General features: G+C 38.5%; 1 protein-coding gene and 1 pseudogene across 3 annotated transcripts in view; one reads left to right on the forward strand and one right to left on the reverse strand.

Moving 5' to 3' along the window:
* Nucleotides 1–12,116, reverse strand: part of Med14 (mediator complex subunit 14) — a 92,090-nt gene that overhangs the window by 65,863 nt on the left and 14,111 nt on the right. For all 3 annotated transcript variants that reach the window (XM_036175506.1, XM_036175508.1, XM_036175507.1), the window contains exons 4-10: nt 9,139–9,312; nt 8,147–8,276; nt 7,120–7,248; nt 6,685–6,792; nt 5,861–5,993; nt 4,776–4,926; nt 3,660–3,771 (exon numbers count right to left, since the gene is read on the reverse strand). In XM_036175506.1, the coding sequence (XP_036031399.1) occupies nt 3,660–3,771; nt 4,776–4,926; nt 5,861–5,993; nt 6,685–6,792; nt 7,120–7,248; nt 8,147–8,276; nt 9,139–9,312 (937 nt within the window). The remainder of the gene's footprint in view (nt 1–3,659; nt 3,772–4,775; nt 4,927–5,860; nt 5,994–6,684; nt 6,793–7,119; nt 7,249–8,146; nt 8,277–9,138; nt 9,313–12,116) is intronic.
* On the forward strand, nt 1,037–1,135 carry LOC118574874 (annotated as a pseudogene).

Genomic DNA, 12,116 nt, shown 5'->3' on the forward strand with positions numbered 1-12,116 from the left:
CATAAGTACAAAACTTCTCAATGAACTACTTGCAAACCAAATTCTGCAACACACTGAAAAGATCATGTTTGATTCCAGGACCAGTCAGAAGATTCCCTATTTCACCCCAAGCCTTAGAAATTGACTGCCTACAGCCTTGAGCCAGCCAACAAGGGAGCAACATGGGAACCATTAATTAAAGCAATAGTGATGCAGTAATGAGCTCTGTCAACAGGACCCAAACACCTCCCTCCCTTGCCACACATTCTCAAGCCACTGAGCCTCAAGCAGCTAGCTGCTCTGAATCTGAAGGAACAAGGCTGCAGCTCTTCGCAGGCTTATGACCTATAATATGTCCATGGGCTTTGGTGAAAGCTGTAAGAAATATCTCATCAAGTTCAGCAATCCATATTTTATAAAGCTAACAATATGTTATGAAAAAGAAGAAAACTATAGGTTTATCCACTACCACACCAAGTCACAATGTAAGATGTAAAAGATGGGGAGATCATCATTTTAAACAGGGTCCCTATCATGAACCCAACCAACCAAGGGAACACACAAGCACACAGGTTCTGCTATCCAGAGACCAGTTCTACCTCAGAACAGTTTGGAAAACTTTAACAAGAGCTGTCAACAGATAGAGATGCTTTTGTTCATCCTAGCCATGAAGATGTTTTCATGGGCCAAAGAACATGTCCCTTTTTGACACTGTCCTCACTGTCTGGGCCCATCAAATTATAAATGAGCAAATGAACAGTTTTCAGAAAAAGAAAGGGCCAATGAATACATGAAATGATTTTATGATGTAGCTCTTAAAAAATGCAGATCAAAACTACACTGAGATTACATTTCACTACAGTCAGAATATCTATTAAGAAATCAGCCAGGGATGGTGGTGCACACCTTCAATGCGAGCACTGAGGCAGGGAAGGAAGGAGGGTGACAGAGGCAGGCAGATTGCTGTGAGTTCGAGCCCAGCCTTGTCTACAGAGCATGTTCCAGGACAGCCAGGGACTGCACAGAAAAACCTGTCTCAAAGGAAAAAAAAAAAAAAAAAAACGACATATATACGAAAATTGGAACCATACAAGGAAGATAAACATGGCCCCTGTGAAAGGATAACAAGCAAATTCGTGAAGCGGTCCATTTTTGCCTGGTGGTAGTGGTATACACTTTAAATCCCAGCATTTGGAGGCAAAGGCAGATCAGTTTGAGGCCAGCCTGGTCTACAGAGCAGTGTATAGAGCGTGTCCCAGAACAGACAGGACTACACGGAGAAACAGTGTCTCAAAAACAAAACAAAGAAATCAATTTTTTTTTTAATGCTGGCAATGATGGGGCTGTAAATTAGTACAGCCACTAGAGAAATCAGTATGCAGAACTTAGTTTCCTCAAAAACCAAACTATTGTATGGCCCAACTACATCAGTGCTAGGTGGGAGCCTAAGTCAGCTTGCCACCCACACACACATGCATGTTACTGCAGCACTATTCACTACAGCCAAGACTGAACATCAACCTAAATGCCTACCATCAGAAGACTGGATTTTCAAATGTGCAATATATATGCAATGGAATTTCATTTGGCTATAAAGAACAACAAAACTATGGCATTTTCAGGCAAATGGATGGAGAACATCATGTTAACCAAAATAAGCCAGACGAAGAAAGACAAGTATGTTTCCTTTGATTTGAAGAACACAAATTCAATATATAGAAGGCATGAGAGAAGGAGCTATTTAACAATATGCACAAGACATGAAAACAGAAACGGGGGCTACTTGAAAGAAGAAAGGAAGCCATCAGAAAGGGGAAGAGAAGACAAGAGAGAGCAATAGTGGGAGTGGACATGAGCCAAATACAACATACACATATGAAAATGTCACAGTGAAATCATGCTGAGGCTGATAGTGCATGCAAACTGTTCCAGCGCTTGAGCAAAGGAGGCACTGACTGAGGAGGACTGCGGAGAGTTCAAAGCCAGTCTGGTCTATAGAGCCAAGGAAGGAAGGAAGGATGGAGAGACAGAGACAAGAGATGAGAGACGAGCGAGAGCGAGAGTGAGAGAGAGAGAGAGAGAGAGAAGTAGGAGGGGAGGGGAGGAGAGGAGAGGAGAGGGAAGGGGAGGGGAGGGGAGGAGAGGAGAGGAGAGGAGGAGCTAAAGAGATGGCTGGAAAAAATGACTGTCCCTTCAGAAGACCCTGTTCAATTCCCAACACCTACATGGCAGCTAATAGTATGTAACTCCAATTCTAGAGAACTCAACACTCTCTTCTGGCTTCTGCAGGCACCAGACGTACATGCAGGCAAAACACCCATATACATAAAATAAAAATAAATAAATCTAAAAAAGTAATGATTAAAAGAAAAGGAGACCTATTGTTTTATGTCCTGAAAGAAAAATTTATATTCAAGTGTAAATACTTTGACTTGTCAATCTTATTTTTCAATTTTTATTTATTTTTTTATATTTTTTATATTTTATGTTATTATTAATTATATTTTATTGTAATATTATTTATTATAGTTCAATCTATTCTTCAGTTTTTATTGAATGAATATTTTATTGACATAAAATAAGAATGAATATTTTATTGACATAAAATAATTATATATATTTATAGATTATATGCTATTGCAATACATTTATAAATTCAGTAATCGCTATACTCATCACCTTAAATATTTATGTGATAAGAACAACTAAAAATTTCTTTTGTAGCTATTTAAAACACACAGTACAGTGTTATTAGTCTACCATTGAACAGAACACCAGCACATTCTTGAATGAACGTGTACTGTCCATTTTTCAGAAGTTGTCTTTGCTTCAGGCAGTGTTTTATCTCCTTTTATCAAAATGACTTTAATTCAGTTACTAGTATATACCTAAGAAGTCACTTTTCTGTAAGTATAATGAAGTGATCTGGGCTCTGGACCTTCACTACTACTAGCTTCTACTTTAAAGACACTTCATCTACTTCATCTTAATTATACTCTGTACTTTGAGCACGAAGTAATCATGCTAAAAAAAATTGGAGGAGCTGTTATCTCAGCCAATGAGGAGCTGAAGTAGCAAGCCCACAAGTGTGAAGGCAGCCTGGGTTATATAGCAAGACCCTACATCAGAAAAAGAAAAAGGTGGGGGGGTGGCATGGAGGTAAACATAGTAAATGGAGAACCACAGGGAATGGAAGAATTTGCTATATCTAAAGCTCTTAAGGGATTAGGTAGGTAATTAAACTTAGAAGATTTTCCTCTCTCTTTATATCTGCATTTCTTATTCTTAACACTGTTAATGCATTTGCAGTTTTAATAAAACTGAAGATAAGAGCTGAATTCTGCTTTGCTCAGCCATATTTTAAGTACATTATAAAAGTATTTGCAGGGCTGTTTTGACAGGAGAAGAAACTCTAAATTACGAGTCATGTTAAAATGTTTCTATTTTAGTAAGTATACATTTTTGAGGAGAGACAATGTACAAACAATTCAAAAATAAAGGCGAGCTAAGTAAGATAAATAAATAATAAGGTAAAAATTAGGACAAGTATGGTAGATTTCAGGTTAAATGCAACAAGGGCCCAGCTTCTTAAAAAAAAAACAAAACCATACATCAGGGGGAAGTCAGGAGGAAAACCTTTAAATAAAAGAAAAATACGAGCATCGTTTGAAAACACCTACAGTTTTCATTAGCATTGAAGCTTCTAAGAATGGCCTTCAGTTCCTGCAGCTTCTGATGGGCTCTTGCATGAACACTGTCAATCAGGAGCTTTTCTATTGATAAGTGGTCAATCTGCATAAATAGCAACAACAAAATCAGATGTACAATTAAAACATCTTGACTATAAAAGTGTGAGTGCCTTAAGATACTTCTTTGCAGTATTGGAAATTAACCAGTATAAGCAAACTTAGATAAAGTAAAAATATAACTTGAATGATTCTGAGCTTTTAATGATTTTCTATGATATTAGAAACTTCAAAACTAAAATTGATATTTTGCTAGGTATAGGAGGATGGGAGTATAGTTCAGTTGGCCAAGTGCTCAGCACTGCATGAAGCTCTGGATTTAATTCCCCAGCATGTCATATACTGTGTGTGGTGACCCATGCCTGTAATCCCAGCACTCAGGAGGTAGAAGCAGGAGGATCAGAAATCCAAAGGTCATCTTCAGATACGTAACAAGATTGAGGCCAACCTGGGTGACAAGAGACCCTTCCTTGCACTGGGAGGCAGAACCCAGGCAAGTCAATGTGAGTTGAGGCCATCCTGGTCTACATAGCAAGTTCCAGGCCTCCCATGGATTCATAGTGAGATTCTGCCTCAAAACAACATATACATATCAGTAGTCACAGTTCTCAGAGATGCCAGACCTTAAAAAATAAAAGGGTCTGATTTAAACTACAAAACTTACACTATGCTGGGGGCATAATTCAACATAAGACAGTATGCTTAGATGCAATCCACAGCAATGCCCTACATACTAAACTGAAAGAAGATATTAAAATTATCTTATATAGTATCAGATATTAAAAAGACAAAAAATATAGAAGTATAAAATTAGGTTGGGGATTTTAGCTCAGTGGTAGCGTGCTTGCCTAGCAAGCGCAAGGCCCTGGGTTCGATCCTCAGCTGGGAGAGGGGGGAAGGGGGAAGAAAAAAAAAGTATAAAACTGACCTAAAACAAGTTTCATACAGGGTTAGAAATGATTACATATTTTAAAGAATATCTGCTAAAAGTTTTATGTGCTCAATTATATTTATTTAATCAATCAGATTCAATCAGTAAGAACCCTTTACCTTCATAGCTCTTTCTACTAATTTAGAATCCGAGGCTGGCAAAGGAGGATCGTGAAAGATCTGTAAAGGCTTGGAGACATCACTCTCATCGATTTTAATTGTGACTTTGTGAACAGATGCTGTGCCTGTTTTTCTCCCTAGAACCTGCTGACTGAAAGAGGGTAGGAAGAATGACACAAACATGGCTTTTTAACTTTCCCAGTCAAACAGAAACATGCATTAGATGCTACTGAGTCAGAACCTTGAACACAGCAGGCCCTCAGTGTGTGTTTGCACAGGGGATACATTAATACTGACAAGATAGTTACTCCATAATGCAATTCAGCATTTGCTCTATTACATTTTAAAAGTAGATACTGATTTTAAAAATAAAATGCATGTACTCACAAAAAAAACCCCAAAACTTAAACAGAAACCATCTTATAAGTAGTATCTGCCTCTGATTTATCTACATACAGAAAATCAGAAATCAAGTTCAAACAAGATTTAAAGGTAAATAGCTTCATACCAATTTTCTCCAAATCAGTTTTCAAAGTTGCAATTTAAAATGGGAAACTATGATAAACAAATACGTTTTAAAAAGTGATAATTCAACAATCTAACCTTTGGGGACTAGGGCTCTAGCTCTATTGGTAGAGTGCTCACGTTACATGCATTAAGTCCCTGGGTTTGATCACCAGCACCACAGAAAACTCAATCTAACCTAATAGTCTTTGAACAATCTGGCATGAGCCCATGTTAAGATAATTTAACTTAAAAAAATACACACACACACACACACACACACACACACATACACACACACACACACACACACACACACACACACACACACACACACACAGAGTGAGCCTTAGTACAGATATATGTCTACAAATATAAAGCGTAATACTCTAAGAAAGATAGCAATTATGGATGTCTCATGTGGTCTACATGATACTGGGACTTTATTAAATCAAATCACCTTACTCTGGGCACACAGCTATTCATATGTAATCAGTCGTACAAGGGAAAGAAATTAAAAAAAAAAAAAAAAAAAACGGACTCACTTATCACACAGGCCTAGGGGAACCAATTTTACTTACTTCCAAACTGAGAGGGAGAGGCACTTTCCAGCATGATACCTTTCCACCTGGACAAGGTCACCCCACCTCTCTCGAATTAACATCAGAGTCTGGGAATGTAACACTTCTAATTGAAGTGATAAGCAGAAACAATCTGATTTAACATGTTAAGCAAAGCCAATGTTATTCAAGCAGCCAATAAGAACAGGCAAACATTATCTAACAAGGAGTCTATACCCAAAAAACTGGCAATCAAGAAATTTTTGGAATCATCTTTGTCTAATGACTCATCCTAAATAAGACAAAATTTGTGGTTTTCTGACAAATTTCAAATGACAAATCATAAGTAGTAAAGTATGTGGCATAATTTTAGAAAAAGGGATGGTAAATCTGGCCTAAATAAGCAAAACTAGGTCCAAGTTTGTCCCTTCATTCATCATTGTTTAGAAAATACAAACTGATCAAATAATACATTTTCAGACCAAAATGGTACCTCTTTTGGAGACAGGTTTTCATTATGTAACACAGGCTGGCTCTGAACGAGCTGCATAGCCTTGCCTCTCCGGTACTGGGATTACAGACATGTACCTTGCCCAGCAAACAATACTATTTCTACAGAGTTGCCTGCAAAAGTCAGTGGTAAAACTTGAAATCTGTCTTCTTATAGATGCATCTTAATATTTACACTGGCTGGTTCTCCATGTCTATTTCAACTCAAAAGAGTTATGGTATGGGAAGGAGAGGCCAGACTACTATACTTCAGGACAAAGGATAAACAGAAAATGTAGTGGAAAGAGGGAGACACAAAATCCTTACGATACATATCTCAAATTTCAAAAGGATACGTAGGCAGTTGTACATGTCTTGAAGAGGTTTCTCATCAGCAAAGAGCCGAGACTGCACCAACTGATGGATAAAGTCGATTTGCATGCTATGAACCAAAGCTCGGCCATCTTCCATTGGCAGAAAAAAAGGCAGTTAATTAGAAAGAGAAGTCAGTGTTACAGCATTAACCAAGAAAGTATATACTAAAAATGAATTTAAAATTTAAAAAAGAGGAACCAAGATTATCTTGAGAAAACTATAGAACATTATACACTGAGAAACACTGAAATTTTTCCAGTCAGTAGGTAATTATGCTTATCAAATTTTGCTTCAATTACAGGATGAATTGCTATACATTTTTCTGTAGTAAGACTTCAATGTAAGAATTCAAAACCATAAAAAACAAAAATTTGAGGAAAAAAAACAATATAAAAACCAGTACTATGATGCTTTACCTCCTGTTTCCTTATCCTCAACTAGAATTTCCAGTTTGAGAAGGCGCCATGGAACTTCTGGATCATCACCCATTACTGTCAAAGTTGCTTCAAATTCTCCTTCAACTCGAAACTTCACACGGCCATTTGCTTTTAGAAGAAGTGGACACTGCTTTAAAAACAATAAGCTTCTGGCCAATCTCCAAGTTTCAGTCTCATTTATGAGCCATTTTAAATAGACTGTAAATTTTGTCCTAAGTGTTGAACCAAGTCAATGGTTCAGACACAGACAGCAGCCAATGTCTTCCTACATATAAATCAACAGCAAATCATGTTCTCAGGCTCAACTTTGGGGCCTCTTTTCTCTTCCAGACTCAGGTAATCCCACTTACACCCCCCCGCCACGTGCAAATACCAGCACTGTATTTTTAGGTACTAAAAAGAGAACAATTATGGGTGGCAAATCATAGATTCAAATACCACAAAAATCAAAACTTCACCTACTTGTTCTTTGAACAAAACCCAAAAGGACATTTAAGAAAATATTCTTGGGGTTGGGGATTTAGCTCAGTGGTAGAGCACTTGCTTAGCAAGTGCAAGGCCCTGGGTTCGGTCCTCAGCTCCGGAAAAAAAAAAAAAAAGAAAGAAAGAAAGAAAAGAAAATATTCTTTTTTTAAGGTTTATTTATTAGTACACAGTGCTCTGTCTGCATGCATGCCTGCACAACAGAAGAAAGCACCAGATCTCATTACAGATGGTTGTGAGCCACCATGTGGTTACTGGGAATTGAACTCAGGACCTCTGGAAGAGCAACCAGTGCTCTTAACCTCTGAGCCATCTCTCCAGCCAAAGAAAATTTTTGTTTTTTGTTTTTTCCGAGACAGGGTTTCTCTGTGTATACTCAGCTGTCCTGGTTCTCACTTTGTCGACTAGGCTGGTCTCAAACTCACCTGCCTCTGCCTCCCCAGTACTGAGATTAAAGGTATGCACCACCACTGCCTGGCCAGCCCAAGAAAGTATTCTTTCAAAAATAATTTTAGGTACATACCCACTGTAAGATTTGCTAGCTGTGGAGGAAGATCTGTTGTTACAAGCCTATGTCTAAGAATTTGATTAAGCTGATGAAGTGTGGCTTGTTTCTCAATTTTGGTAATTGGGTCTGGAGGAATAATTTTATCCTACAAGGAAAAAAAAGTATTTGAAAGAATACTCAAAAAGATAAAATTGCTTACCTACACCTGTCTTTATCCATTTTCTTACTTTACTCAAGACAACCACAACACTCATTTCTGTTGTCTATATCCAATAATAGTGACTATGCATTTGAGTGCAAATAATTCCCAGTCACCTTGTTAAAACCATGCTCCATTTATAACACCAAGCTGGTGTCACTAGAAGATTTTCTCTATTTCCTAAATGTACACAATACAATAGCACCAACTACCATAGTACATTCTGAATGTACTCCCAAAACACTACTGCTGTGCAATTATTTTCATACCTGAAATACACTAAATAATACTTGCACATCTGCTCACTCCTAACAAGGGCAGGGAAAGGGGAGGAAACACAGAAAAAAAAGGATCTACTCACATCATGACCCCAATTTCTTTCTTTTTTTTTTTTTAAGATTTATTTATTATGTATACAGTGTTCTGCCTGCATATATGGCTGCAGGCCAGAAGAGGGCACCAGTCTCATTACAGATGGTTGTGTGCCACCATGTGTTTGCTGGGTATTGAACTCAGGACCTCTGGAAGAGCAGTCAGTGCTCTTAACCTCTGAGCCATCTCTCCAGCCTGACCCCAATTTATTTCAAACTACCACACTTTACTTGTAGAGAAAAAAAAAAAACTACATAAACTAGTTTTAAAAATATAAGTTTTCGGGGTTGGGGATTTAGCTCAATGGTAGAGCGCAAGGCCCTGGGTTCGGTCCTCAGCTGGGGGGGGGATATTTATATATATAAAAGTTTTCCTATGCTACATAATCCAAACCCAAAGCCTTCAACTTTTTTGAATACAGGGGCAAAAGACTTACCCTGATGCAGGTTGGAAGCCGTGGATAAGAGCCAGTAGTCAGGACATCAATGGCATATGGGATAGCAAAACTAGGCAGGCGTGCATGGACCAATGCATCTCTAGCTAAGGAGGCCAAGCGATCAGCAGTGTCCACAAACAAGATAGCTTGTTGATCTAAAAAGCTTGAGATCATCTTTAAAGCAAAGGGTAAATAAGCTACCTTGGAAATTGTTTTTTCATTAAATATCATTTGCAAGCTTCAAAAGATATTAAAATAGGCGGTTCCATATTTATTTGAAGAAGTATCTACTTGTATAACATTAAAATAGTACTTTTCTTTCATTCCTCCCCTTTTGACATCACTCATACATAATACCAAATATTAAGAAAAGTATAAAATAAAATGCTTTTACTCTGATAGACTTCTAGTATTGGGTAGCAATGAAGGAGTTAAAATCATAGACTCCTAGACTGCCTTGATCTACATTTTAACTCTGTAATTTACTAGCCCTGTTTGCTTGGGCAAACAGGTTAATCTTTCTATGCCAAAAGTTATCGACAGTAAAATGGAGGTAATGAAGTCATTCTGATGACTAAATACTACATACCTAACCTTCAGAGCATAGGCAATATCCAGTACATGCATACTGCCAATATGAGAGCCAGGCAACTTTCTGCCCAATACAGAAAATCTCGGTTCTCTATTTAGTGCAGTGGTGGGGTCATCACACGGCTGAAAACTATCTCCTGCAAACCTTTAGTTTTGTTTTACATCAATACCCATCATGCCTTTCTCTCTTGCCCTTCAAACAAGCTTCGGGCAGACAACTTCAACCCTGTCACCCAGAATTAATGTACTAGGGCATCTATATATATATAGACAGTGATCTGTATCTTCTTTCCATTTCTAGTTATTTATTATCTATTTTCTACAACTCTATAACTACTATCACCTTAGATATGAGAAGAATGGATTCACAGGTGAAGGCCCTTTTCCAAAGAAATATAGCTTAATATTAGAGAAGCTAGAACTAGAAAGTGGGTTTCCTTCTCTTAGTTAGACTCAGTATATATATAGCTTAACCCCAAAGAAATGCTACCTTGTATAATTAGTGCAGTGTTCTATCAATGCCACCAACACTAATTTCTTATTCATAGCTATGATACTACCAAAACACAATCGCAACTGCTGAACTGCTTTTAACTCAAATTTAGGCCATTTTAATAATCTTGTCGGGACTGGAGAGATGGCTCAGCAGGTAAGAACACTGGCTACTCTGTCAAAGAAACCGATTCAATTCCCTGCACCCACATGGCAGCTAACAACTGTCTGTAACTCCAGTTCTAGACAACTATGGGAGCTGACAACTATGGCAAAGAACCAATGCACATTTAAAAAAAAAAAAAAAAGCCGGGCAGTGGTGGGTGGCACATGCCTTTAATCCCAGCACTCAGGAGGCAGAACCAGGTGCATCTCTGAGTTCGAGGCCAACCTGGGCTACCAAGTTAGTTCCAGGAGAAAGGCACAAAACTACACAGAGAAACCCTGTCTCAAAAACCAAAAAAAAAAAAGAAAAAAGAAAAAAAAATCTTGTTGCTCCAGGTGGTGATGGTGTATATCTTTAAACCCAGTACTCAGAGGCAGGTGGATCTCTATGAGTTAGAGGCCAGCCTGATCTACAAAGAGAGTTCTAGGACAACCAGGGCTACACAGAAAAAAATCAAACAAACAAATAAAAAAAGAATCTTGTCACTTAGCTGAGCAGTGGTGGTGCACACTTTTAATCCCATCACTTAGAGACAGAGGCAGGGGGATCTCTGTGAGTTTGAGGCCAAACCTGGTCTACAGAGTGAGTCCTAGAACAGCCAGAACTACACAGAGAAATTCTGTCTCGGGAAAAAAAAATCTTATCACTCAGGTGAAAAGGTTCATTAAGATCAAGTTAAAGGAAAAGAAAACCAGAGACCTCCCCTCTGGGAAGATGGGAGATAAACTGATATGTCAGTTTATCTAGCCTGCAGTACTGCGTAATGAAACACTTGCACAAGTCAATATATACTACACTGCTGGGCAGTGGAGGCGCACGCCTGTAATCCCAGCACTCGGGAGGCAGAGGCAGGTGGATCTCTGTGAGTTCGAGGGCCAGCCTGGTCTACAGAGCTAGTCCAGGACAGGCTCCAAAGCTACAGAGAAACCCTGTCTCGAAAAACGAAAACAAATACAAAAAAAGATACACTACACTACACTGTTATATTTCTTTAAATTAGACATCAAACTAATACTAACGCATTTGTTTTGAACAATTTATTAGTAAACTCACAGCTACTTAGTAATCAGTATCTTTTTAAAACATATATACACACCAATTATCAATACTGTTAATAACTGTTAGACTTTGAGCAGTAAGTGCTATTTCTCTAAGGAAGAAATAGAAATGGCCAATGAAAACATGCTCAAGGGCGGTGGTGGCGCACACCGTTAATCCCAGCACTGAGGAGGTAGAGGCAGGTGAATCTCTGTGAGTTCGAGGCCAGCCTGGGCTACACAAGTGAGTTCCAGGAAAGGCTCAAAGCTACAGAGAAACCCTGTCTCGGGGAAAAAAAAAAAAAGAAAAGAAAAGAAAAGAAAATGTGTTCACTATCCCCAGTCAACAGGGAAACGGATGTTGAAAGTCTAGTGGCAGCCAGGCATGGTGGTTCATGCCTGTAATCCAGCGCTCAGGACACTGAAGCAGGAAGGTCACAATTTTGACTCTGGCCTAGGCAACACAGCAAATACAAGGCCGGCCTAGATTACACAGTGAGACCCTGCCTCAAAAGAAAGACACGGGGAAGTCAGTCAGAATGAGTGAATGGACAGTGAGAAACCTAGTAAGATACCTCTAGGATGGCAAAACTCAAAGCAGATAATATCATGGATATGGAAAAGGTTAATTAGATCCTTCATATATTGCTGGTGGAATGTAAAATGGTACAGCAGTTTTAGAGAACAGTCTA

Source organism: Onychomys torridus, chromosome X (genome assembly GCF_903995425.1).
Source record: "Onychomys torridus chromosome X, mOncTor1.1, whole genome shotgun sequence".
NCBI lineage: Eukaryota > Metazoa > Chordata > Mammalia > Rodentia > Cricetidae > Onychomys > Onychomys torridus.